Genomic DNA, 27557 nt, shown 5'->3' with positions numbered 1-27557 from the left:
TGCCAAGAGCTCTATTGGCCATTACTTCAGTTCATGGTATACTTCCATCAGGAGAGTTACTAATGTAGAATGCTAATGCAACAAAGCCCAATGCAAGGTACAAAACTTCCTGGCTGGGGTGGTAGCTCAGCAGTAGAGCACTTGTCTAGTATGTGCAGAGCCCTGGGTTCAATCCTTGGTACCATAACAAAAAAATTTTTTTTAATTTTCAATTGCCCAAAACAAAATTGCATGCAACAAATCTGTGTGCATGATGACACAAAGCCAAGCGTACAGTGGGTGGGTCCCTGGGTAGAGGATCCTGATTGATTGAGAGCCCATGATGCTTCAGACACAAAGCAGAAAATACTTAGACATCAGAAAAAGCCCTACTTTCCACTGCCTGCCTTGCGTGCACAAGGACCTCAGTTTAATCCCCAGTAAAAAAAATAAAAATTTAAGGGCTGGGGATTTAGCTCAGCCGTTCTGCCATCTGCCTTGCAAGCTCCAGGACCTAAGTTCGATCCCCAGTACAAAAAAGGAGAGACAGGAGTACTGATTGTTAAGATTTCCCTTGCCTTAAGATGGCTGCCACATGGAATAGCAGCCTCTATGTTAAAATATGGCTTCTCCCAACTAAGGACAGGCTTCTTCTTCCCATCATGCCTCTTCTCCCGCCAAAAGAGTAACCTGAAACTTGCTACCTCCTAAGCAGCTAGGGGTGTCACAAACCCCTTCTAGTGATGTCACAGGCTCCTCCAATCTCTTAATACTACCTCACTCAACTCCACCCCAGCTCAGACTGACCTCACCCTGCTCCTTTAAAAGAAGCTCCCTGTTCTACCATGTTGCTTTTTCCTCTTTTGTTCAGAGACAACCTGGTAGATCGTCCCCACAATAAAGGCTTGTTATTATCCTGGTCTAGTCCTGATTTTTGGCTCTTTTCACCTAACACTGCCCTATCTATGTAGAGATCACTGTTTCTCAAACAAGTCTTTGATCAAAGTAGGCTCTATTAGGTCGTGCTTTTGAGGAAAGACTTACTCAATAACTAAATTTTAAAGCTGCAAAATAAAGATCTCATTTCAGTCCAATGCCTCTAATTCTTATGAAGGAATCAAAGCTAGGAGAGTTGCTCACAATCACTCAGCAGATCTATAGGGGAGCTAAGATCTGAACCAAAGGCCTCTGCAGACTGGCCCCGTGCCCTTTAGCCTTCACAGCATGATGGAGAAGTGAAGAAAGAATTGTGGTAACCTGATAAAAAGATTTTTTATAAGGGCATATGCCCAGAGTATACATTATATCTGCAAAGTCTATGACTATACCAATCACATATACCAGAGGAATAATGTCTGTTAGAACTTTTTATGAAGATGGAAACAGTCTCTATCTACGCTACCTAACACGGAGGCTAGCTACATGTGTGTAGAGAACAGGGAAAGGGGAAATTACTAGAACCTCTGCATTAAGTACTAGTCTCCTGTGAGCGGCAACAGCACAAGGTAAATTAATATATAAACAGAAATGAGACTTAGAGAAGAAGCTGAGCTTTGGGCCTGATCAACGCTGCTCAGGGCAGCAAAGACGAAAAACCCAACCTTGCCACACCTTTATTTGGTACAGAAGGACAAATAAATGTAGCAGGTGACTCAGAGGGCTGCTGTGATAATCCTAGAACAATGAGGAACTGTGCAGATGAAGATTTGGTTTCTCCCAGGATATCTCCAGCTGATACAATCATGCCCTGGAGCTTCACAGCATCACCTGACCATTGAGGTTTTACCTGTGACCAGAGGCAAAAATGAAGTTATATCTGGACATGCCAAAGATGGCCCGTAGGCAGGAAAACTAAGCCCTAATCATGATTTAATTGTGAAATTTACTTTTACCCAAAATTATGTAGAATTGCTCCTGACACGTGGCTATTGAACATTTCAAATGTGATTAATGCAACCATGAAACTAAAATTTTAATGGTATTTAGGTTTAATTCATTTAAATGTAGATATTATAATTTCAAAGTTCTCTATTCTGTTGTCCCTACACAGCTACTGAGATGTTCCAAAAATTGTACTCGTTCACATATAGTCTGCTTCTCATGCTTGGAAAAAGCACAAAATTCCTGTAGGACTAAATAACATCATTTTTTTTCTTCACAAGCTATGTTTGCCACACTTATCACTATTTGTCTTTGAAAGTGGTCCAGGTGAAAAACAGAGCTTTAGCTCTAAGCAACACTAATATTTATGATTCGATTCTCCCTATTTCACCCTGTTCTGATATGAATGGAAGATGAATAGTAAGTGGGTCAGCTGGAAGAACTGGGACTAACTAGGGCAAGGATCAACACCATGCGGTGCCTGTGTGGGGCAAGACTACAAGCTGTTTGAGTAGCTGAACAGCTCCCACTGCTTCTGGCCTGTCATCTACTCTGCCCAGGAGAAGCCAAGAATTGCAGCACAGTGCTTTCTGCATATCTCTGCCATGCTGCCTGATTTTTGAACTTCTACCTGGCCTTCTCAGTCCTGCACTATTTTGACAGTTATGGCAGATACTTCCCCTATAAACTGCAATCTATCCAAGTATCTAATATAATGGCAATAACAGCAAAACTGAGCCAAGTCTTATAACACATCAATATACATATATTTGATGGTCACAATTACCACAAATGGTTGTTTTTTCCTCTATTTCGTTTTTCTTTTCTTTCTTTATTTGGGGGGGCAATACCAGGGATTGAACTCCGGTCCTTGCACTTGCAAGGCAGGTGGTAGAACCACTGAGCTAAATCCCCAGCCCTAAATGCTTGGTTTTTTACATATAAAGAAAGAGAGGCCAGGCATAGTGGTACACACCTATAATCCTAACTAAAAAAATTTTAATCCCAACTAAACAAAATTTTAAAAGATCTGGAGAATGTAGTTCCCTGGGTTCAATCACCAGAGAGAGAGAATTGAGAGACAGAGAAAAAGGCAGAGACAGAGACACTGAGATTTGCAGAGTAAGTAATTTGCCCCAGACCCAATGGTGGACAAATTCCAGATTCTGAACATTATACAATTCTTTTTATATGATACTTACAACTTAGGAAGGAAATGTTTTTAGATGAATGAACGATGACAATGGAGGAAACGTTAACAAATGTATCCATCCCTTCTGTTAATAAATACATTAACACATTTCCCTAAGTAAGACTTTGAGCCTTAAACAAAACTGTCATTTGGTGAAAATATTGTCTGTGACTCCTCTCTGTGTAAAACTAAGATGTGTGAAATTCACAACTATGAAAAACTCAACACATCTATTATAGGCAATCATTCATGACCACAAAGACATAGGCAGTTTGAATAAACAAGTAATTAAAGGGGCCAGGGATTTAGCTCAGTGGTTCGGTGGCCTGCCTTGCAAGCGCAAGGACCTGAGTTCAATCCCCGGTGCCAAAAAAAAAACAAGTAATTAAAATTGCCAATAAAGATTTTAGGGCCAGGGATTTAGCTCAGTGGCACTGCACCTGCCTCACAAGCACCAATTCCTGAGTTTGATTCCCCAGTACTGCCAAAAAAAAAAAAAGGAAAGGAAAAAATATTTTAAATTACTCTCTGAAGTATTTTTTCTTTCTTCCTTCAGTTTTATCATATTAGCTGAGTTCCTTGAGGTTAATGTTACAACTTCTATTACATTTACACTCAGTGACATCAGCATAGAAATACACAAAAAAGCTTATACTTACTATCAAAGTCTGCAAACATATCCTAGCTCCTAACCTGTGCTTTTACTTATGTGTTATAGTGCTGGGGATGAGACTCAGAGCCTTGTGCATGCTGAGCAAGTGCTCTACCCTAGCCTAACCTGCCACCTCCAGGCTTCCATCTGCCAGTCCATATTTATCTTAGTGATTCTTAGATAATACACTCATCTTGCTGCTCTACTGCTCAGCATCTTCAAACACTCCCCTTCTTAGCATGTCACATAAAAATTGTATCCTGGTCTTGAGGATCCTTGTATCCTCCTCCCAAATACTCTGTTTAGATCACAAGGCTCCTCACTAACTTACAGATTTACAAGATTCATTTCCACCTCCATGCTTTCACAAATGACCCTGCGCCTAGAATGCTCCCAAATACCACCCTTCTACTACCCAAATCATTACTCTGCCTAGCTCAAGTTCCACTTCCTCTATAAATCTTCTCTGACCACTATTCTTCATTTTTGTTTTGCGGTGCTGGGAATTGAACCCAGGACCTTCTGCATGCTAGGCAAGCACTATACCACTGAACTATATCCCCTCCTTTGGCTACTCTTAATTTTGATCTCTTTCAAACATTCATCATGGCTTATTCCTGCTTCTCCTTCAGGTATTTGCTTATATGTCATCTTTTTCTTTCTTTCTTTTTTGTTTTTTTACTTTTTTATAGAAAAACATTTATTGGTACATTTTAGGTTTACATAATGCTAACACTCATCATAGGCTTATATGCCATCTTATACATTCTGGCCTTCTCCTACTACTCTATTTACTTCTCTTACTATTTCTTGTAACACTCACGGGCCTCTTTGTCTGATTTATTTTTTATTTTCCTTCATATCATCCATTATTAACTTGTATATTTCATGTTTATTTATTCTTGGTATTTTGAGATAATATCTCACTATGTAGTCCAAGGTGGCCTCGAATGCAAGCCCATAACCCTGCCTCAGCCTCTCAAGTGCTAAAATTGCAGATGTGCGCCACCACCCCCAACATTTTTTTTGTTTAAAGACAGGGTCTGGCTGTGTAGTTTAGGCTGACCTTGAACTCACTATATAGCCTAGGCTGGCCTCAAACTTGCATTGATCCTCCTGCCTCAGCCTCCCAAGTGCTGGGATTATAGGCATGTGCCACTATGCCTAGCAGCTTGCTCATTTATTTACATTAACTTTCCCCCATAAGTTCACGAGGATAAGGACTTTTGTATGATTTGTTACTGATTTATTCCCAGAACCAAGAATATTGTGTGGCACAGAGTAGATGCTCAGTAAATACCAGCAGCCTGGATAACTGTCTTTTTAAATTTCAAAGATCTATGATGACTGTGTTCAATACTTTATCACTTGGCATTTAATTATAGATTATTTCAGACTTTATCTCTTTTACTGTATTCTCAAGCAAACTATAAAAAAAAATTTTTTTTTTTTTGGTTACCAGGGACCAAACTAGGGACCTTGCACTTGCAAGACAGGCAGTGGCACCACTGAGCTAAATCCCTGGCCCTATAAATAATTTTTGATATCCTTCTATATTTTTCTCTCCTTCATCCATGTACTCTTTCACTAAACACATTCATTAAAGATATGTTGAACCCTATTATTGCATTATATGCCAAGTCCCATTCTTCTAGCAAAAATTTGAGCTGACAATTGCACATAAATATATACACATGACACACAGAGGCAAGAAACAAGACTGGAGGAAAGAATAGAAGAAAAACTAGTAAAACAGAACTCAACATTAGAATAAAGGAACAGAGTACACAGGGTGAATGTGCCAGACAAATGGGTAGAAGGAAAAATAAGACAGAATAGTGAGAGACTAGGATGTTGCCAGTCACCAGATGGTACTGTTAAAAAAAAAAAACTGTACCAAAGCAGATATGCAGATATTTCCTACATGAATTCTTAAAATCCACATTTTAAATTATCTGCAGGCTACCCTGGAGGTGAGAATTAGAACAAGATAGCGACATCTGGTGGATATTTTGGAAGTGACCCTCGAGTTTCTCTACTGTGACAATACTGAATAGCCCCATATTGTATTACTGCACTGTGTCAGCGCTCCACATTACTAAGTACATTACCAAAAACAATCTTTTTTTGGGCGCCTACGGTCTCATTACACGAGGTAGCCAGATTTCTACCAAGTCCTATCTACCTTCCAACTAACATTCAGCTGTCTTCTGAAAGAGGTACATTTGGCATCACAATTCTTTTTTTTTTTAACAAGGTAGATTGAGTAAAATGTTCACATCCTTTGAAGTAGTCGTAAACTACTTATTTACCATGTAAGAGATAGGGGTGGGAGAATCTAAAAAAAATCGAACAACAAAGGTCTGCTTAAGAAAATTACAGCCATTATACTGTCTGCCAAACACATTTCCCATTAAAACAAATGCTTGTAGCCAGGAGCAATGGCACACACATGTAATCCCAGCACTCTGGAGGCTGAGGCAGGAGAACTGCCTAAGTTCAGACCAGCCTGGCCTACACAGTGAGTTCAAAGCCAGCCTGCACTACATAGCAAGACCCTGTCTCAAAAAAAATTTTTTTAAATAACTTTGTATTAACAAACATGAAGCAATGTTTCCACATGCCATAGCTGGCTTGCACAGCAAGAAGACACTGGGCCCCAGACAGCCCTAACAACAATTTAATAATGATATGATTTTTCCTCAGAAATTATACAGAATGGCTCTCGACAGTCTCCTAGTTTGTATCTTGCTTTCTCCCCAAACTCTTTCCTGAATTAAAAGGATTTAAGGCAGATGCTTTAAGATCTTCCATATCAATTGGAATTCTGTAATTTTTCTTTGACTTTCAACCATTTGCACTGCAGAATTTTCATGCTAAGTTTCACTGTTCATAAATATTTATGTATACTACAATTTCATCATGGATTTGTTATCAGGATAATAAATCTTTGCCCCACCCCAAAAAAACATAAAGTGAGAAGAAGCAATCAAAAGCTTGCACATAATATGATCTCATGTAAAACATGTTACACAGAAAAAATACTGAAAGAGTATAGTATATTATCAATGTTTGCTTTGTTTTTTCTTTCTTTCTTTTTTTTTTTTTTGGAGAGGAGGGTACCAGGGATCACACTCAGGACCTTGTGCTTACAAGGCAGGCACAGAACCACTGAGTTTTTTTTTTTTTTTTTTTTTGGACTGGGGATCAAACTCAGGACCTTGTGTTTGCCAGGCAGGCACTATGCCACAGGGATACATTCCCAGCCCAATGTTTGTTTTTGGATGTGAGACTTATGGATTAGCGTTTTGTTTGTTTGTTTGTTTGTCTGGTTGTTTTGCAATACTGGGGAATGAAGTTTGGGCTTTCCCATTGAACTGTATCCCCAAACCTTTTTATTTTTCATTTTGGCATAAAGTCCCACTAAGTTGCTCAAATGAGACTTGAACTTGCCAGCCTCTTACCTCAGCCTCCCTCAGCTGTAGAGGCTGTGTTTTTACTTTTTAATCATAGTCTGCAATATTTTTCAAATTTCTGTAATTAGCACACTTTTTTTGTAATTAGCACACATTATTTCTACAACAAACTTTAAATCTTTTTCTTGTTTTTGTTTTTTCTTTTTTTGGTACCAGGGATTGAATTCAGGACCTTGCACTTGCAAGGAAGGCAGCAATGCCAATGAACTAAATCCCTGACCCTTCAATGCATATATTCTTAACTGCTAAAGTTTTCAATTTCTGCCTGATTTTACTAATTCCAGAATGACAATTAATCAAGGCTCTAGTATGCTACAATTTCCACAAGGAGAAGACAGAAACAAATATAATAATTCTGTTCCAGGATCTGAGCCCTGATGAAGAAATGCTTCAGATGCAAAACTGTAATGCAGGGAGTGTGAAATAGGAAGAAAATGGCTAAAGAGGATGGGGGAAGAGGAGGGGAAAGGAAATAAGGAAAGAGAAAAAATGGAAACAAATTCTTTGTAAATAGGGAAGGGTGAAGGGGGTGAAGGGAGAGCAGGGATATGGGGAAAAAACAAGAACCAAAATATGTCATGTAAAGGAAAAAGATCCCAATGATAAATGTAACTGTATTGTTTGCTTTAAATGTACCAATAAACTTAATGGGGAAAAAAATTGTAATGCATTTCCAGTAATGTCTTCAATTCCTCTCCACAGCATACCAGAAACTTACAGAGGGCTCTGCTGGCAGCAAGGTGTTACAGAATCTCACAATCACATGAGTCCCCATCTTCAAAGTCCCTAGAAGAGCCAAATCAGGGCCACCTTAAAATAGGAAAAGGAAAAGGAAGAAATGTGCAAATTTACAGAATGGGTGGGGGGATCCAAAAGTTACACCAGCCTCGTTGAGGTCATTCTCCTCCTCCAAATCTACCAACTTAAGTTATCTTTAAGTACCAGAAATAGGACCCTGGCTAGCCAAAAATCAGTACCACCGCAGTGGTATTTTAAAACTTAGTTGTTTAAGTTTTTTCTGTCCTTTTCTCTCCTTCCTTCATTTCAAGGATCACAGGGTAACAACACTAGGAATTCTACTTCTGGCATTTACCCGTTTCATCTTTAGAAATTCAGCTTTAACCCAAAAAGACAGCATGAAGACTGCTAAATCCCCGGCAAGCATTTATAATTTTAATACAGGATTCATACACAGAAGCTTGCATGTACAAACTGTTATCATTTACATCATCTTACTCGACCCGCATGGTAAATAACCCTTGGAAATAGCTACATTTCCCCCCCTGCTAACATGTAGAAAGCAGGCTAGGGAGTTGCTCCATTAAGTGGTGGAGGAATCCTTCAGTCCACTCTTATGAATCCACTTGCACCCAGTAGGTCTGTGCCAGATAACAAGCCCCGGGAAAGGGAAGGTAATGATGACGATGATAGTGGCAGCCACACACAAACACACACACATTTGACTACATGATAGTTACCATTGCAAGTGCTTTAAAGTTTCACAAGCACTCTCTGGGGTTGATACTATTACCAAATTTTTTGTGGGTTTCAATTCTACTTTCAGTACCCTACCCATCTTCAGAGAGTTATCCTTCTTAGGCACCAATCTAAAGGCAGCGATGTAAGCGGGGATGGTGAACAGGTTGAGAGAAGGAAGTACGTTGCTACTGTCTCCAAGCTCTGAAAGTTTGAAGTGGGAACTACACACCAAGAATCTACCAGATTCTGAGCGAGGGCAGACCGTGAACCTTCCGCCTCCCTTCTGTTACCCCACCTTGCCCCTTCCGCATGTGCCCAGTTTCAGTCTGGTTGATCAACCATTGGTAAGGATGTTTCCCACTTACCCGCCACCCTTCAACACCTACCTCTTACTATCCGTCTGTCTAGTTCAACTCCTCTGTCAGCCCTCGTGAGCTCCGTCCGCATGTGCTCTGTCTGCGGCCGCTGCGTTCCCGCTGCCATGGCGATGCGGAGGCCCGCCTCCACTCCGCTGCTTTCTGGCGGCGCAAACTTTCCCTGGCAGGTCTTGACCCCGCCCCCTGCCTTCCAGACGGCTCCTCCAACCTCCTGGGTACGTCCCCGCCAGAAGGCGCCTTGTGCCCTGGGGACCCGGATCACGCCTCCTGGGAGGCCCCGCCTCCTCACTGGCCTGAACCCCGCCCACAGTTTCAGCTCCGGGCGACCCGACCCGCAGGAAAGCCTCGCCCCAGAAAACGAACCAGGCCAGTTCCTCTCGGCATTTATTGCTTATAGCAGCTCTGGGCAGGCAAGAGCTAAAAATCTGGCCAGCGGGGGTTTCGGGCTGCTCGGCATCCGTGGTTAAAAAGCCTTTGTGGCCAGTAGTCGAAGGCTTCCTTCATGTCTCAGTTCCTGACCCCATTTGTCCACTTAGGTCTGGGAATCTTGACTCAGCCACTGAGGAAATTGCCCGAGCCAGAAGTTGGCTGCAAACGTTTAGAATGCTTTTCCAGAGTACTTCCTCTTCAGCATTGGAGTTTAAGGTGTGTAAAAGGGACATCATTAAATAAAGCCTAACACGGTAAGCCCAGGTGCTGTGCTTTCTGCAACCTGTTCCTTCTGCCCTTGAGAAGCCGAAAGCTATGTTGGGGGTCAAAGACCTACTTTTTAGCACACTCCACCTAGGATCGTGTGTGTGTGTGTGTGTGTGTGTGTGTGTTCACCTAGGATCGTTTTGTGGAACTCCATCCACACATAGTTAACGAACCACAACTCCAAGATAACAGTGGCAAATAAGAGGCCTAGGAGACAGAATGGGGACACCTGCAATTCCAAGTGACCTTGGGTTCTTTCAGCTTAACATCCCTAGGATGCAACCAAATTCCTCAAGGCAGTAGGTTCCCTGTGCAGAAGTGGTTAAGATGGAAATTGGTGCCTCCTCCCCAACACTCACACCAGAGTCCCATTCTTGCTGTCATAGCGTGGTGTGGCCTGAGGGAAGTAAAGGGTTGCATATTCTGTAGCGTTTTCTAACTGGAGGTGTTTCACCTCGCTTGCAGAACGCGGCTGGATATGGCTGAACACTTGAATGTCTGCATAATGTAAGTTGCTCTCTTCTGATGTGAGGTTTTGACTCCTCTTCTGGGATACAGGCTGCTGTAACACCTGCTCACCGATGTATCCTGTTAATCTATGGTCCTGCGAAGAATCATAGAATTAAGGAAGATTCTTTACTTCATTTTCTCCCTCACCTCCAATGCTGGGCCAGTTAGAGTGATGCCCCTTTGCTTTGCATTTAGGGTACAGAGGAGGCCAGGCAAAACCAACACATTCTACAGATGACTGAGCAGTGTCTGTCTCAGGGTGAAAAATGGGTAACTGGGATCTCTTGTCTGAGTAGTCCCTTAGGGGGGATGACAAGCCTGCCATTACCTTTGTGCTATTCTGCCGTAGCTTTTGCTGCTGTCTCTTCAGTGTGCATCTTGCTTGGCTCCCTGCAGGGAAGAAATCCAACTTAAATCCACTCTCTCTTCTCTGTGTCTATGAGCCTGCCCTGGTCAAATCTCATTAACCTATTGTGTTGGGCTTGTAACTTATGTCCCTGCCTCCATTCCCACTTCTTTTGCTTCTGCTGTTACTATATCCAAACTTCTTTTCAGGTGTACAGTCCAGGCGTTTCACTATCTGAACATAATGTTATCCATCTTCATTTTTCACCAGCTCCTAAAGATAGTTCCACAAATACATATCGAGAGCCTATTATGTGCCAGGATCTGTGCTGTGTTCTGGGATAGAAGGACTATGAGTAGACTGTTTTCTCTGTCTTAGCTTACAGTCTACTAGGGGATACAATAAGTAAACAGACCATTATCATAACACAATAGTAAGTGCTCAGATACAGAAGTGTGCCACTTTAAGTAAGTCAGTCTCCCTTTGCAGGAGCTGATTCCTCTGTTTAAAACATCCTTCTGGAAGGCCAGGTGTGGTGGTGCACACCTGTAATCCCAGCACTTGGGAGGCTGAGGCAGGAGGATCACTGTGAGTTGGACAGCAGCCTGGGCTACATAAGTGAGTTCCAGGTCAGTCTCAACTACATAGTGAGACCCTGTCTCAAAAACCAAAAAAAAAAAAAAAAAAAAAAAAGAAGAAGAAGAATAGAATAATAATAAAAAATAAAACATCCTTCTGGAAAGGACAAAAGGTGTAGGAGAAGTGGAAAGGGTAGGGGAAAGGAAATAAGGGAAAAGAAAAAATATGAGAAAAGGAAAAAATGGAAACAAACTCTTTGTAAATAGAGGAGGGTGAAGGAGGTGAAGGGAGGGCAGGTGTATAAGGAAAAATGAAAATCAAAATCTGACATGTAAAGGTATAGGATCCCAATGATGAATGTAACTGTACTGTATACTTAAAATGTACCAATAAACTCAATAAAAAGGAAAACAAATTGAGGAAATGAAAGAAAAAATAAAACATCTTTCTGTCCCTCTTCTGCTAACCTGTAAACTTGCTATTATTGCTTTGACATCAGTTCTGTCATTCTCCAGCAGCATGAGTATATATCTCTTATAATACCAGTAGATAATACTTCAATTATTGCTTTAAGTGAATGTTCTGCTCAAACTCGATTTTCAGCTTTTCCAGGGCTGAGATCACCAGTCCTTGCCTTGCAACTCTCTGCCTCCTTGGGACCCCACACAGTAGCTTGATGAATGGAAAAAAGAGTGACCAACCCTGCCACTCTGACATAATGGGAAAGATAGGACCCATGGGTCCTGGGTCGGTTTTGAGCCCAGTAAACCAAAGATTCTCTTTGGTGTGCTATGGCCCTTTATCCATTCCAAGGCCACTCCTCTTTTCTACTTTGTTTGCCCTTTCCAAAGATGTCAGTTCTCTTATCCTCTCTTATTTGCCACTCCTCCCTCATGCTCCCTCCCACTTAAAGTTACCTGTTTTTTTTTTGTTCTGGAAAGTTGATGGGCTGCTCCTGTGATAGGAAAAACAGATCACCCATGTGCAAGAGCTCTGGTCTCTATCTTTCCTCCTCCTTTGTTTTGTGGTCTCAACATCTGGGATGACTTTCTCCCACTTGCCTAAAAATTCACCCTGGGCCAAGTTTAGCCCAAAAGCATTTGTCAAGGGTACCATGCTTCTCCTAGATGAATGGTTCTGGAAAGTAGAGTGGTTCAACTGACATAACCAAACCCAAAATACAATTTTAGGCAACAGTTCCTACATGCCAGGGATGTAGCTGGTTTGAGGACTATTCTGGGATTGTCTGACCAGCTAATCCCAGCAGAGGGTAAGAAAACCTGCCAAATAATAGGACACTCCTGGATCCAGAGACCCTCTTTGTTTGTTTGTTTGTTTGTTTGTTTGTTTTCTTGCCGTACTGGGGATGGAACTCAGGACCTTGCACTTGCAAGGCAGGCACAGTGCCACTGAGGTAAATTCCCAGGCCCAGAGACCCTCTTGTTGCTTCTTTGATTTTTTTTTTTTTTTTTTTTTTTTTTTTTTTTTTTTTTTTTTTTTTGGTGGGGTGGTTTTGCCAACCTGGGATTTTCATTCTGGAAGTCACAGAAGCTGCCACAATGAGGGCCCGCATAACCCTTTAAGTAACCCCTCTCTCTGTGTGTGTTTCCTGTGCTTATTTTTAATTAGCAGAGAAAGTGAGAGATGTTTGACCTTTAATGTCCTTTGGAACACTTTGTCTACAGAATAGGAAACACCAAATTTGGCCAGTGACTCAGCTATCCTGTCCTCAGTGCACAGCAGACCTCTATCATTTCTCAGCCCCTGGGTCCCGAGTGGAGACTGTGTGTCTACGTGATGATGGTCAACAGTTTGATACCCAGAAAAACAATTCCAGTCTGAGGAAGTAGGCTGAAATAGTTTGAGACTTACTTTGGATGCTTTTTCTTGCTAGTACATTTCCAAATCGAACCAGAGCTAACCCTATGTATAGGGATTTCTCCTCTTCTCAGAAAATTCCCTTCTTTTGCTAATTAAGGTGAAAGAAAGGGACAGACTTTTAACTCTTGTTGACTGTATTTCTGAAAGGAAAAAAAAATGAGGATTTCCTCACATATGTTTGAGGTATTTTGGTGTGATTTTTGGTTGCTGTGCAGCCTGCAGAGGTGAAAGCAGTTAGTATCCATCCAAATGCTCCAAGTGGTTCAGCAAAAAAAGAACAACAACAAAAACCAAATAACTCCCATGTCCTTCAGATTGCTCCTCTGCCACTTAAGCTCCTGCTTTGTGTTACAGCTGTCCAGTCACAGTCTCACCTTAGGAGCGAGGGAATCTTCTAATTCCTTACCCCTTGTCACTACTGTTTTCCTGCTTATTTCTTTTCTTTTATTTTTTTGCAGCACCAGGTGTTGAACTCAGGACCTTGCGCTGTGAGTCAGGTGCAGTACCACTGAGCTAAATCCCCGGCCTCTGCTGATTTCTATTCAAATAGCAGAGGAAATATTAATTCTAAAATATGTAACTAGGGCTATCCAATTTTAGTGAACAGAGTCTGTTCCCAAGTTGGATATTGTGCAATGCCTGGACACAACCCAGAGTACTCATAGTGTGACAAAAATTATTTTTAGATCAGAATTAAGGAAATTAAGTGGACACTCCTGCAGTGATAGTAGAATAAAACTTGATCCAGTCCTTCTAAAATGCAATTTGCAATAAGTATAAAAAGCATTGAACATAAATGTATATACTCTGATGTATCAATTTGTATCCTAAGAAAAAAATAATACATGTGCAAATATAGATATTTATTATAGCATTATTTATAATATAAAAAAATAGGAAATAGCCAATATTTGGTAACTGACTGAAATAATGGCATATCCAGTCAGTGGAAAATTATGTAGAACGTAATAAATGATGTTGGAAGAACACATAATAGCATGGAAAATTTTACTCTGCATGAAGTTATAAGATACGTTTTAGGATAAAAATGCGGACATTTAAAAATAATATGACAGGGCTGGGGATTTAGCTCAGTGGTTCCGCTGTCTGCCTCACAAGCGCAAAGACCGGAGTTCGATCCCCAGTATCAAAAATAAATAAATAAATAAATAAATAAATAAATAAATATGACAGGGCCAGGGATGTAGCTCAGTGGCACTGCACCTGCTTCACAAGTGCAAGGTCCTGAGTTCAATCCCTGATACCAGAAAAAAAATTTTTTTTTTAAATAAAATAAAAATAATATGACAATGTACTAAAATGTTTCTGTCCTCTCTGGGTACTTACATTTATGATTGTTTTTTATTTTCTGCTTTTGAGTATTTTCAAATGTTTACTTTTTAACAGGAACAAACAAACAAACAAAGCTGGGTGTGGTGGTGCACACCTGTAATACCAGAACTCTGGAAGTATGAGGCAGGAAGATCCTAAGTTTGAACCTACCCTGAGCAATTTAGCGACTTAGTGAGACCCTTTCTCAAAAATAAAAAAGGGAGGGCCAGGGATTTAGCTCTAGTGTCGCCGCCTGCCTTGCAAGCAGAAGGTCCCGAATTCGATCTTTAGTACCAAAAATAAATAAATAAGGACTAGGATGTAGCTCAGTGTGAAGGCCCTGGGTTTAATGCCTAGTACTAACAAAAAAGAAAGGAAGGAAGCAAAGAAAGAAAAGGAATATGTTATACTAAAAACCTTCAATTGTCATAGTATCTTGTAATCTCTGGTGGCTTACTGAGATAACAAAAAATAGAGAATAATTTTTGGTCCAATCCTAATAAATACTTCAAGAGGAAAAAAATAATATTGATTAGGCTGTCTGGCATAGTATAATGTTTCTAGAATAGGCTCTGAGTCAGTTGACCATGTCAGACTAGCTGTGAGAGTTTCAGCAACTTTGTTTGCTTTTTGTTTTGTTTGTACTAGGGAATGAACCCAGAGCCTTCATACTGAGCTACAACCCTGCTCTTTTTATTTTTATTCTGAGACAGGGTTTCACTAAGTTGCCCAGGTTGTGCTCAAACTTGTGATCTTCCTCCCTCAGCCTCCCAGAGTGCTGAGCTTATAGGTCTGTGCCACCAAACCCATCATTTCAACAAATGAGCCTCCATTTTCTTACCAATAAAATGAAGGCTGGACATGGTGGTGCACACCTGTAATCACAGCATGCTGGAGGCTGAGGCAGGAGGATGGCTGAGAGTACAAGGCCAGCCTGACCTACATAGCAAGACCCCATCTCAAAAAATAAGAATAAATAAAAAATAAATAGATGATAATACTGTCTAAACATTATGGGATTATTGTAAGGATTAAATAAAATAGTAAATGGCTGGGTGTGGTGGCTCACGCCTGTAATCCCAGCACTCTGGAGGCTGAGGCAGGAGGATCATTGTGAGTTCGAGACCAGCCTGGGCTACATAGTGAGTTCCAGGTCAATCTCAACTACATAGTGAGACCCTGTCACAAACAAACAAACAAAAACAAATAAAATAGTAAATGTAAGAAAGCACAGTCCCTTACCTGTATTGAGTATCAGTAAAAGTTGACTACTATGACTAGCAATAATTATCACCATCCAAGAACTAATCAGTAATGAAGAATGCAACACTAGAGAAAAAAGGGAGCAAAAGAAGCTGTTTTATCCCCTTTTCTAGAAGCTTTTCTGTATTTCTAGATGTCCTATACTGGACATCTCAGAGTTTAGTTGTTTTCTTTTTTTTTTTTTTCAGTTTTCACAATATTCTAGGAGATGCATATTTTTGTTCCCATTTTCTAGATGGGTTAACTACAACTGAGCTGTCCTACTCAGAACCAAATTTCCTTTTACTACTGTCTTCTGCATCTGTCACTGTGCCTGGTTCATAAGCCATATTCAATAAATATTTGTTTAATAAATGGATAAATGAATGAGTAGTAGGGAAAGAACTTCAATCCAAAATACCGTCTAGCAAATCCTATGTGCTTTCCAGTATGCCTCACTTATCTCCCTAAATATAACAATACTTAATTTATAAACAAGGCATGCTCAGGATCTGTCCCACACAGGATGAGATAGCTAAAAGGCAAAGGAGACGGGACAAAACTAAGTGGCAATGAAAATTCTGGGAAAGGGCAGTTACAATACCACAAATAATTATAAGATTTATACTATATTCTTTGCTCTTCAAAGCAAACCTGGGATCTAAACAGTAGAGATTGTGTTAATCTATATATTATATATATAGATACAGAGAAGCTAAGCGATTTGCCCGTCACACTGCAAATAGGTGTGAAAGTTATATTTATATACTCCATGGAAATTCTCCTTCCCACTTGTGTTCTTTTTTTTTTTTCCTCCTCTCTGGTACTGGTAATTGAACCCAGGACCTTCACACCTAAAATTTTTTTAAATTTTTATTTTGAGGGCCAAGGATTTAGCTCAGTGGCATCACACCTGCCTTGCAAGTGCAAGGTCCTGAGTTTAATCCCCGGTACCAAAAATAATTAATTAATTACTAAATACACACACACACACACACATATATATATATATATATATAGGTACTGGGGATAGAACTCAGGACCTTGTGCTTGCAAGGTAGGCAGCGGCACTACTGAGCTATATCCTTGGCCCAATACAATTTTTATTTTGACATAGGATCTTGCCCAGTCCCTAAATGGCCTAGGCTGAGCTCAAACTTCAGATCTTTTACGTAGCCTCCCAGGGTTCTGGGATTACAGGCATACACCACCACGACTGGCCTTTCCTTCATCCTTTTAAATAAACTTTTTTGTTTGTTTGTTTTTTGAGACAGGGTTTCACTATATAGTTGAGACTGACCTGGAACTCACTATGTAGCCCACGCTGGTCTTGCACTCGAGTGCTGGGATTACAGGCGTGCACCACCACGCCCCGCCCACAAACATTTTTCTAAAGCTGATGTACTTGATCTGCTTACTTACTGGTGAAAGTATGGGCTGCAAAATCTGGCAGGCCTGGGTTGGAATCTTTCTTTATGTACTTAGTAGCCACGTGACACTGGTGAGTTAATTAACTTCTCTGAGACTCAATTTTTTGGCTGGCTATAAAATGGAAGGAGGGGGAGAATGTGACGGCTCATGCCTTGTGATCCCAGCACTCTGGGAGGCTGAGACAGGAGGATCACAAGTTTGAGCCCAGTGTGGGCAACTTGGTGAGAGCCCATCTTAAAATAAAAAGTAAAAATGGGGTAGGGATAGGTACAATGCCTGGAACCACAAAAATAAATAAGGGCTGGGCCGGAAGGTAGCTCAGTGGCGCCGCACCTGTCTGGCAAGTGCAAGGTCTTGAGTTCCATTCCCAGTACCGAAAAACAAACAAACAAAAATACATATAAAGGAAAAAGTATAAATAAAAGATAAAACCACTTACTCAAAGAAAATATTGGGAAAATTAAATGAGATTGTAATATGCCTAGAACATAGAAAGCTCTCAAATGCTGCAATTATTATTATCTCGGGAAGAAGAAAAAGGAGAGGAGGGAGAAAAGTAAGAGAGCAAAGAGAAACAATGCCAATTCACTATTCCAGCCCTGCCCTGGCAACTCCATAAACAGCTGGTGTCGCTCTTTTCTGTGGTCTCCAGAAAAAGGAGTAAGCACAGGAAGGAGTTGCTACCCTCTGTTGGAACCAGGAGGTGCCAGGCAGAGGAAAGTAGCAGTGGGAGACACTGACTCTAGTTCTCAGGGCTTCATATCCACCAATAGAGCCCGTGCCCTCCGCCCTTCCATCTTACTCACCAATTTCCCCCACAACAGAGCCGGTTTCCCATGGCGCTCTATCTCCCAGGGAGCCCAGCTGTTTTTCGACATAAAGAGGCTTGTGCATTTCCTGCTTCCCGGTTTAGCTTTCCTTTTCAGCTCCCAGGGATCTCCGCCAGTGTCAGATTTCAACCTAACAGGTTGGACTTCGGAAGGCACCTGCTGGAATGATTCCCAGCTGACTGCTCCTAGTCAAATGGAAGAACCACACACAAGGGCTCCAGGTGAAAGAGAGCTATCTCACCTTTGGGATTTGAAGCTTCTTTTGATGCAGCTGTGAACTTTGAGCTTCAAGCCTCAATTTAAAAAGAAACTGGAGACGGAAAGGGGCTCTGGTTTTCCTTAGGAAATGTTTCTCTGCTACGCCACACGGTCTTTGAAATATATCCTCCACAGTGGAATAAAAAAATCTTCCTTTATGTTTGTCCAGCGTTATCCAAGTTTGGGTTTCACTCTCCAGGTATACCAGTATGAGCACTGTCCAGAATCTGGGTTTGAATATGAGTCGCATGGGGTTTCTAGGATTGTAAAGTGAAAGAAATTTATTATCTCACCCCCTTCTGGTATAGAACCAGACGATTCTGTAATTAGAATGGCCTCAGCCTTCTTGACCACTCACTTCCCCAACCTCTGTTCAGTACTACAAAATCTCATCCCTTCACTCATCTTTTTCTTTCAGTGACCCCAAGTTAGACTCATTGCACACTCACCAGCAATTAGCAAGCAGCTGAACAAATTCCCCTGTGGAAAAAATGGGCTCTAGAAGAATCGGGGTAACCCACAACTCTTATTTTTGGGGCTCTCACCTCCTCTTTAATGTCTTTCTCAAATGCCCATATTCCCCAGAGTACCCTGGGCTCTGAACAAATTTCTTAGAAAAAATTGGGGATAAAAAATGACAACCTTGGGCCAGAGATTTAGCTCAGTGACACTGCACCCACCTTGCAAGCACAAGGTCCTGAGTTGGATCCCTGGTACAGGAGGGTGGGGGTTATATTATTGTGAAGATCAAATGAAGTACATGTAGTAAAGCTCTAGTCTAGGACCTAGCATATTAAAATTTCTCAGTAAACCTGAGTTATTTTTGTTATAATTATTACTTTTGTTCTTTGCTAATTATCAGATGATAACTTTATTATCTTCTAACCTGATCATTGTTTGAGCTTCTCTCCTGTAGACCTTTTGGTACTCTGCCATTAGCTGTATTCTTTTCATCTTTTTACCTGCTCCTTCTTCATAAGCTCAAAAGCCATTAATAATTTCCTGTTACCTGCAGGGTAGAGTTTAAACTTCTCATCCTGCCACTCAAAGCCCTCCAGAGGGGCCTGGGATGTAGATCAGTGGTTCTGCTGCCTGCCTTGAAAGTGTTGATCCCTGGCACCAAAAAACAAAAACAAAAACAAAAACAAAAAACAAACAAACAAAAAAAAGCTCCCCAGAAGGGGTCCCTTTCTAGCTACTTCCGTATTTACAGAAAATCACCTAAGAGATTTTTAAATGACAAGAAGCTCCACAGAAACCAATAGTACATTTACAGTAGAAAACCTGATATGCCTTAGGTAGCATTAGTAGGAGTGTAGAGTAGTGAGTAAGGGGACTGATTATTCGGCTGAAATCTGTACTAGCCAATCAGTGCCTAGAATAATAATTTAAGGTCTATATGCTAAATTTCAGGTTACTTTGTCAAATGGCACTGTTCAAAAGAAAGTTGTCTGGGCCAGGGATCACTGCCTGCCTCACAAGTGCAAGGTCCAGAGTTCAATCTCCGGTAGGTACCCCCCAAAAAAGAAAGTTGTCTGGGTAATAAGTGGTTGTGGAAAAATGCTAATAAGTGGCTTAAAGAACTAGGCACAATTTATCTTGGAAAAGGAAGCCTTAGAAGATCAGAAAGGGTATCTTTAAATAATCCGAAGATCTTTTAAGTGGAAGGCGGATTTTATTTGTTTTCTAAACACAAGCAGAACCAAAGTGCTGAAGTTACCAAAATGCAGATTTTGGTTCAATGGAAGGAAGAACGTATATGTTATGTCCAAAAAGAAAAAGGAGTAGGCTACTTTCTGAAGTTCTAAGTTCTGTGATTGGGCCAGTGATTTAGCTCAGTGGCACTGCACCTGCCTTGAAAGTGCAAGGTCCTGAGTTCGATCCATAGTAGCGCAAAATGTATCAAAAGAAGTTGATTAATAACCTTAAAAGAATTTGAATGCAGGCTGGGGGTTTAGCTCAGTGGTGCTGCCGCCTGCCTCACAAGTGCAAGGACCTGAGTTTGATCCCCTGCACCAAAAATTTCTCTTATTTAGGAATCCATTATTTTAGAAAAACTCAGAGGTGGAGGATGTAGCTCAGTGGTAGAGTACGTGTATAGCACGTGCCAAGCCCTGGGTTCAATCTCCAACCCAAAAATAAATAAGAGTGAACAAATAAGGTTTAATTACAAAACAAACTGGTGTGAAGCTGTTCTGGTTGAAGTCTGAGTAAAATTCTTCTTTTATTCTTTTTCTTCTCAACTAGATGTTAAGATTCCTAAGCATACATATGATGACTATAATTTTTGTAATTTATATTTACAATATATAGCCCCATTCCATACTACTTGGGCTTGATAAATATTTACTGAATGAATGGACAGTTGAACATAATCGATGTTATTTCTCTGAGTTGTGCTTTTATTTTTAATAGGTATTAATTCTTTAACCAATAATTAAATTTCTTAAGGGAAGAATCTTAACCTTGCGGGTCCACAAATCCCTAAGAGGGGCATGAATGGATTTTAAAAATTGTGTGAGACTATTTAAATAGTATTTTAAAAATTGGAAGTATGTGTATTTTTCTGGTAAGGTGATCTATAGCTTTTGCTAGGGACAGACACCCAGGCTTTCCTTTTTTTTTTTTCTTTTCAGGCAGGGTCTCCCTTTGTGGTCCAGGCTGTCCTGGAACTTGTGGTGATCCTCCTGCCTAAGCCTTCCAAGTGCTGGGATTACTGATGTGTGCCACCATGCCCGGCCATACCCAGGCTTTCCTAAGCATACGATATCCTTAGAATTAAGACTACTTCAAAGGGCCTGGGATTTAGATGTAGCTCAGTGGTTCCCACACCTGCCTTGCAAAGCACAGGGTCCAGAGTTCCGGTATCAAAAAAAGACTACTTCAAGGGAGGATTGTTTTGCAACTACTACCATAATAAGAACACTGGATCCCTGCATTTAGTCTTGAATCAGATAGGGTAGTAAAATGATTCCTCTCTTTGAGATGTTCCAAAATCAGAGACAAATGCATTCTCAAGTGGGTTACACCTATGCAGAGGATAAAGAAGCTATGGAGTTCAGAGATAATGATGGAGGCTTAACTATTTATGCCTCCATATATGCACACTCAATCCCTTGAATTAGAGACCATTTTTGTGGGCAGGCCTTAGTATGGGAAAACAAAGCATTCACTCCAGGGCTTTAGGCAACTCTCTCCAGCCAAAAAAAAAAAAAAAAATTTTTTTTTTCCAAACCCTCTCCAAAAAGGGCCAGACAGTCTGGAGACCCTTGTTTTTGTGTCTCTAATCACCAGCTCAGACAGTGCCCTCTGGGCTGTTTGGATGGCATATCCCTTTTCCCTCCCAGGATCATACTCTCTTTTGTTGTATTGTGAGAAAATTATGGCTAGGAATTTGATCTGGAGCCAATGTCAGCTTCCGGGTATGATCTCAGCACCCAAGTGTGAGCTCAGGGTACTGTGACGTTGGGCACACATAACAGGAGCTTTTTGTCTAGCTGGCTATGACCTCCTTCTTCTCACCCATCCCATCTTCTAGGCCACAGAAGAGTGAGCAGCACAAACAAGGCCCTGAGATTTGGGTTTATTCAGCTCTGCCCAGAACTAAACCAAAGGCTATAACATGTCCCAGGGGACCAAACCATACATTGTGGACCTGGAGCATTTCCCATCCCCCAAGGATGCTGCCACCTCTGGGGTGGTGAGCAACTGCTCGAATCACCAAGGGAGGCTGAAAGGGATTTGCTGGGTGCTGGTTCTTTGGCAGTCAAGGTTCAACTCTGGCTGCCTCTTCCTCCTCCTCTTCCTCTGGGTCAGGAGGCGCAGGGAGCAGGGAGATGTAGACCTCATTGACTTCTGTGTCCAAATGTCGGCCACCCCGAGGGGCCTCCAGGTTCAGAATGCCATCATGGGAAAGGGCCGCTCGAACCCTCCAGGGATCGACATCAGCAGGCAGGACATAGGTGCGGCAGAACTCTCGGGACACGAAGCCATGGCGGTCGAGGCGCTGGGGATGCCGAGCAGACACCTCCAGCAGGTTGTCCACAGTCCTCACAGTCACCTCATCCGGGGTAAAGTGGCTCACATCCAGAAATGCCTGGAACTTGCCCTCACTGAGCCTAAGCTCCGATGCCCCTGCCCTGCTGCCTTCCCCAGCTTGGGCAGCCCGAGGCCGGACATAGTAGCCATGGTAGAGGGTGGGGGTCAGAATCTCTTCTGGCAGGAGGCCTGAGGGGCAGAGAGAGAGAAGGCAAGATGCAGGATGAGAGAGGATGAGGTAGACACAGGGATGGGATGAGATCAGGAGTTGCAGGAGGGGGAAGAGCAGGAGGGGAGTCCGAAGTAGGGAAGCAGCGCCAAGGGAGGCAGCTGGGAAGAGGGGGTTGAGAAAGGAAAGCCATGGCAGTGGAGGAGGCGAGCCAAACTGGGGCTAGGCAGGTGGAAGGGGAACAAGAAGGCACACTAAGGCCGGCAAGGGGCAAGTATCAAAGCACTGCAAGCCCCAAGTGTGTCCTGAGGTCAGGAGGAAGGGGAGACAGCTCTGCTGAAGAGGTGAGGAGAGTGTCGTGTCTGCGGTGGGAGATGGCTCACCCCAGGAGTTCAGTTAAGCCCCTAGTGGGGTGGAGGCCAATAATGTTGGGAAGTCAGCCCAGAATTTCAGGAGGTGGGGGTGGGAGGCACGGGGGTGGCATCCAGCTCATACCTTCTCCGAAGCGCTGCTCACCCAGGCGGCTCGGGTTGGCAAATTCGTACTCAGTGGTGGCCGGGTGGGCATGTGGCACCGAGCGGCCAGACATGGCTGCAGTCACCCTGGTCCGAGGTGCAGCCCCAACAATCGCAGCGCGACCCCTCCAGCTGCCCAGAGAGCTAGGACACACTCAGAGGCGGAGGCGGGGTCGACACCACCCAAAATAGTGCGGGGCCTCTGAGGGGGGAGGGCGGAGGCAGGGGCCCCGAGTGCGGTGACAAGGGTGTGACCAGTTCTTCCCAGACCCCCTCTCCCCTCCCCTCACAGGCTTCAGCTGTCGCAGACAGGCTGAGAGGACTGACAGCTGGGGGTCCTGGCCCTGCAGCGAGCTGGGGTGGAAGCTGCTGCTGCGGCAGAGGCAAAGAGGCCTAGCTGAGACCCTTCTCACAATGTGCACATTTCCATACCACTCTTCCTTCTCAGTTTTAGGCACTGATCATCCTACTTCATAAAACACTCTGGATTTAGTGTTATGCTGGTCACATAGTGTAAAAGATACAAGAAAAATTTCTGCCCCTTTTGGGGTTAGTCTCTCTGGTCAGGTTAATTTCAAAGTCTTCTCTGGAACCTAGGTCAACCGAGGGCACCACTCAGATGCCTTGTATTGAGATGTTAGCTGTCACTGCACTCCTCCTGGGACCCACAAAGAGTTAATATCCCCAGGGCCCAGCCTAGGAAGGTTCCAGTCCCTGCCTAGGCCCAAGATAGTTGCTGGCCCAATTCCCCTGGCATTCAAGACTGGGGAGGAGGAGGAAAAGGAGGAGGGGCACATCACTGCCTGCTTGGGATTCCTGACTCTGTCCCAGCCCTAGAGAACTGGGGTGGGGGAGGTTACCACTGGGTGTGGGATGGAAAGCTAGTGAAACAAGATCGTGACAAGTCATTGGCCAGCTGAGGCGTGTTTGTGTTTCTCTTTTCTTAGCTCAGTGAGTACTGGGTATGTGTCACACTGCCAAATCCCCAATCACAAGTCTCCATGAACCAGCCATGAGCGAGTATAATAAAACCCCTGACATCACCATTCCAGAAGCTTCACAAGACTGCATATATAAGGGCCTGGCTGTAGCTGCAGCTGAAGGAGCTGACAAGCCAGCTGACCTCTTGCATTCACCTCGCTACCATGGACATCGCTATCCACCACCCCTGGATCCGACGCCCCATCTTTCCTTTCCACTCCCCCAGCCGTCTCTTTGACCAGTTCTTCGGAGAGCACCTGTTGGAGTCTGACCTTTTTCCGCCATCCACTTCCCTGAGCCCCTTCTACCTTCGGACACCCTCTTTCCTGCGGCTACCCAGCTGGGTTGACACTGGACTCTCAGAGGTGAGTACCCCTCTGCCAGGACAGGAGCATCCTTCCTGGAACATCCTGGACACTTCTCCACCTGTTTTCCTTTATTTTCTTCCCTGCCCAAGCCATTTTAGGTGCATACCTATCCATAAGGTTACTAGTACCTCTCTCCCCTAGAAACTTTGTATTTGATACTCCTCTATATCCTATTAATTTTTTTTTCATGCACAATGAAGATCATCCTCTGTCTTCTAACCTTTAAGCAGGTTGCCCTTTTTAGTTTGGTTCATAATGATCTGCGGGAAAAGAGCACATGTTCAAACTTACTTATATTACCTCTTCTAATATACTTCATACTCGTACATGAGGTATTTTATCATTGTAAGTTTCAGAGCTGAGAGGGGCTGGGGAGACATAGCTCATCCTGAGCTCTCATCCCCACTGGGTGGAGCTGGAGACAACAACCACTATTTTCCTTCATTCTGTTCCTTCTTTATGATTTTTCTGGATTCATCAGGGCTGTAACTGAGCACTGGCCTCCATCTAACCCTTATAAAGTAAAGAATGTGAGTCCAGTCTTAAGAGCACCCTACCTTGCCCTAAAGAGGTGGGAGGAGGTGAACAGATGACACTGACAAAAGCTATCACAGATAACACTGGTTTAAAAATATTTATGTGTGAGTAAACAGGAGCTGAATGGACAAGGGCTTTGGAAGGACAAGCAGGACCAGGAGAACATTCCAGATTGAAAGGGTGGGAATCTTGGCAGAGAAATGAGCAAGTAGAAGGGGCCTTTGTCTTACAAACAAATGACAAAAGCTGGGCATTGGGGTTAGAGAGAGACCACAGAAGCCATGCTCAGATCCATCTGGTCCCCTGGGGCAGTGGTGGTGGTCTGTCTTCCCAGTGCTTCTACATAAGTTTGGATGTGATAACCAAGAAGGTTACCTTGGATACCATTGTGGTGACAAACCTGAACCAAGAGCCATGTTAATTAGAAAAGAGACTTTTAGCAGACAGAGAAAAAATAGTTACCTGGACAGGAAGCAATTCTGCAGAATGAAGAGCATTCATCAGTGCAATCACATTTTTTCTCCTCCTTCCCTCACCTCGCTATTTCTAGATGCGCGTGGAAAAGGACAGGTTCTCTGTCAACCTGGATGTGAAGCATTTCTCCCCAGAAGAACTCAAGGTGAAGGTGCTGGGCGATGTGATTGAAGTGCATGGCAAACATGAGGAGCGCCAGGTACATAGCTTCTTTTCTGCTCATTTATTTACTCCGTGTTTTAGGTACTGCCACCAAACTTGGAGCCACGCAACATTCTAGTCTCAAAACATACACAGGGCTGCATCATTCCAAATTAATGACTGGAAAATTAAATGAGGGATGAATCTGTTGTCCTTACTGTTGCTGTTTTTGTTCAGAAAAGTGGCCATAGTTTTTTGTTTTGATTACATTGGATGGGATGGATGAGGTTTTCATTCTTCATTTAAGCAGCAGTTTTCAAGCTTGGCTTCACTGGACTCATGAGAATTGTCAAAAATCTGAATGCTCAGCATACTGCAGACTAACAATCAGAATTTTTAGGAATATAACTTAAAGACATCAGCATTTTAAAAAGTTAGGATGAGGGCTGGGGATTCTGCCTCGTAAGCACAAGAACCCGAGTTCGATCCCCGGTACCCCCCAAAAAAGTTAGTATGATGTAACCCAGCTTCTGGCCCGGCTAGGTTCAGAAAAATTGTAACAAAAAGTTAGGATGAGGCAGAAGGATTGCCACAAGTTCAAGGCCAGCCTGAACTACATAGTAAGTTCAAGACCAGCCTGAGCTACACAATAAGACCCTATCTCAAAATAAAACAAAAATAAATATTTTTTTAAAAATTAAAATATTGGGCCGGGGATTTAGCTCAGTGGTGCTACCACCTGCCCTGAAAGTGCAAGGTCCCAAGTTCAATCCCTGGTAACAACAACAACAACAAAATCAAAATATTTTTTAAAAGCTTCCTTGCTGGGCATGGTGGCACTTCAGTTTGTAACTTTTCTTTTAGATGTTCAGGAATCAATCCACTTTTCTTGTTTGACCCATCATAATGGAAACCTACTTGTTTTGTTGACATTTCAGAGCTGTACTCAGCTCCTGTTCCCTTATATCCCATAAGGAAATCAGTTCATTGAGGTTTTAGTTGGATAGATGCTTGGGATTCAGCAGGTATAAGAGTTGTGTTCAAAACTCTTTGGGGAATTCTGATAAATAGAATAGTTTCTTGCGACTTTCTGAAAAGTATTTTAAAATTGCTTCTCAGTTTATCATTCAGAACCTGTATATAACTAGTACAACTTAACGTCCTCAGGCAGAATCAGTTTTGTTCATATGATTTAAGACTGGATAACAGTCCCTGAATGACTGACATTCTTTTTTTTAATGGTTCATTGCTAAACCCTCTTAGTCTGGAAGAGTCTGAGAAATTCCTAAAGAATCAGGACAATTTCTAGGCTTCCTCAGGGGTTCAGATCATAAGTGCCAGGATGAGATTCCAAATCCTATATATTCAGCCCATATTCATCTAAAGCAAACCTTTCAGAGATACCCCTAACCATAACTATGCCTCAGAGATTGAAGAACTTTAAAGTTTTGGGTTGTTTCAGATTTCTTTGGCTCTATTAGGAGAGAACCACTTAAGCAACTTTATTCTAGCTTTAAACTGGAAATGCAAAATTAGTTGTTATGTCCTCATGGCATTTGGTCTCACCTTCTTTTTAGGTGAATGCCTGAGTTCTAGGCACATGGTTATTTACCTGCTTCTTTCTTTATTCTCTTGGATTAGGATGAACATGGTTTTATCTCCAGGGAGTTCCACAGGAAATACCGGATCCCAGCGGATGTGGACCCTCTCACCATGACTTCATCCCTGTCCTCTGATGGGGTCCTGACTGTGAATGGACCAAGGAAACAGGTCTCTGGCCCTGAGCGCACCATTCCCATCATTCGTGAAAACAAGCCTGCTGTCACCGCAGCCCCCAAGAAGTAGACGCCCTTTCTCTAATGGCATTTTTTAAAACGAAGTTTCCCTACCAGTGAATGAAAATCTTGTGACTAGTGCTGAAGTTTTAATGCTAAGTAATGGCATTTTTTAAAACGAAGTTTCCCTACCAGTGAATGAAAATCTTGTGACTAGTGCTGAAGTTTATTAATGCTAAGGGCAGGCCCAAATTATTAAGCTAATAAATATTATTCAGCAACAGATAACTGTTTTTGTGTTTGAATATTTTAAACAAGTATACACATTCAGCAGATCCATTTAATCACCACACTGTAATTCAGGGGGACTCCAGGATTTTAGAGTCAATATGACTGGCTCCACTACTTATACTAATGG

The 27557-nt window shown here is 42.4% G+C and overlaps 4 protein-coding genes across 10 annotated transcripts in view; 1 reads left to right on the top strand and 3 right to left on the bottom strand.

Annotated features, from left to right (window-relative positions):
• The window catches only part of Dixdc1 (DIX domain containing 1), a 76704-nt gene extending 67451 nt beyond the window's left edge, over window positions 1-9253 (bottom strand). For 3 of the 5 annotated variants that reach the window (XM_010610686.3, XM_010610690.3, XM_010610689.3), the window contains exons 1-2: window positions 9046-9253; window positions 7899-7990 (exon numbers count right to left, since the gene is read on the bottom strand). In XM_010610686.3, the coding sequence (XP_010608988.1) occupies window positions 7899-7990; window positions 9046-9142 (189 nt within the window). In that variant the 5' untranslated portion in view covers window positions 9143-9253. The remainder of the gene's footprint in view (window positions 1-7898; window positions 7991-9045) is intronic. The other 2 variants (XM_010610688.3, XM_019205484.2) reach the window with 2 other exon arrangements.
• Window positions 9254-9674: 421 nt separating this feature from the next.
• On the bottom strand, window positions 9675-18033 carry CUNH11orf52 (chromosome unknown C11orf52 homolog). Of its 3 annotated transcripts, XM_010610696.3 has the most exons (4): window positions 17860-17986; window positions 12085-12122; window positions 10571-10632; window positions 9675-10336 (listed from the first exon to the last, which is right to left on the bottom strand). In XM_010610696.3, exons 1-4 carry the CDS (start codon window positions 17889-17891, stop codon window positions 10088-10090), a joined length of 381 nt encoding a protein of 126 aa, XP_010608998.1. In that variant the 5' UTR covers window positions 17892-17986; the 3' UTR covers window positions 9675-10087. The 3 variants fall into 3 exon arrangements, with proteins under 3 accessions (XP_010608998.1, XP_010608997.1, XP_010608999.1); XM_010610695.3 differs by lacking the exon at window positions 12085-12122 and having other exon boundaries at window positions 17860-18033; XM_010610697.3 differs by lacking the exons at window positions 10571-10632; window positions 12085-12122 and having other exon boundaries at window positions 17860-17999.
• A 3665-nt stretch (window positions 18034-21698) lies between these two features.
• Window positions 21699-23162, bottom strand: Hspb2 (heat shock protein family B (small) member 2). The gene is made up of 2 exons (XM_010610685.3): window positions 22844-23162; window positions 21699-22368 (listed from the first exon to the last, which is right to left on the bottom strand). Exons 1-2 carry the CDS (start codon window positions 22935-22937, stop codon window positions 21908-21910), a joined length of 555 nt encoding a protein of 184 aa, XP_010608987.1. The 5' UTR covers window positions 22938-23162; the 3' UTR covers window positions 21699-21907.
• A 756-nt stretch (window positions 23163-23918) lies between these two features.
• On the top strand, window positions 23919-27405 carry Cryab (crystallin alpha B). Its single transcript, XM_010610684.3, has 4 exons — window positions 23919-24209; window positions 25300-25422; window positions 27006-27265; window positions 27344-27405. Exons 1-3 carry the CDS (start codon window positions 24009-24011, stop codon window positions 27207-27209), a joined length of 528 nt encoding a protein of 175 aa, XP_010608986.1. The 5' UTR covers window positions 23919-24008; the 3' UTR covers window positions 27210-27265; window positions 27344-27405.
• The last annotated feature ends 152 nt before the right edge of the window (window positions 27406-27557 follow it).

Source organism: Fukomys damarensis, unplaced genomic scaffold (genome assembly GCF_012274545.1).
Source record: "Fukomys damarensis isolate Sample0158 unplaced genomic scaffold, DMR_v1.0_HiC HiC_scaffold_16, whole genome shotgun sequence".
Classification (NCBI taxonomy): domain Eukaryota; kingdom Metazoa; phylum Chordata; class Mammalia; order Rodentia; family Bathyergidae; genus Fukomys; species Fukomys damarensis.
This window is presented reverse-complemented; position numbering and strand designations above follow the sequence as displayed.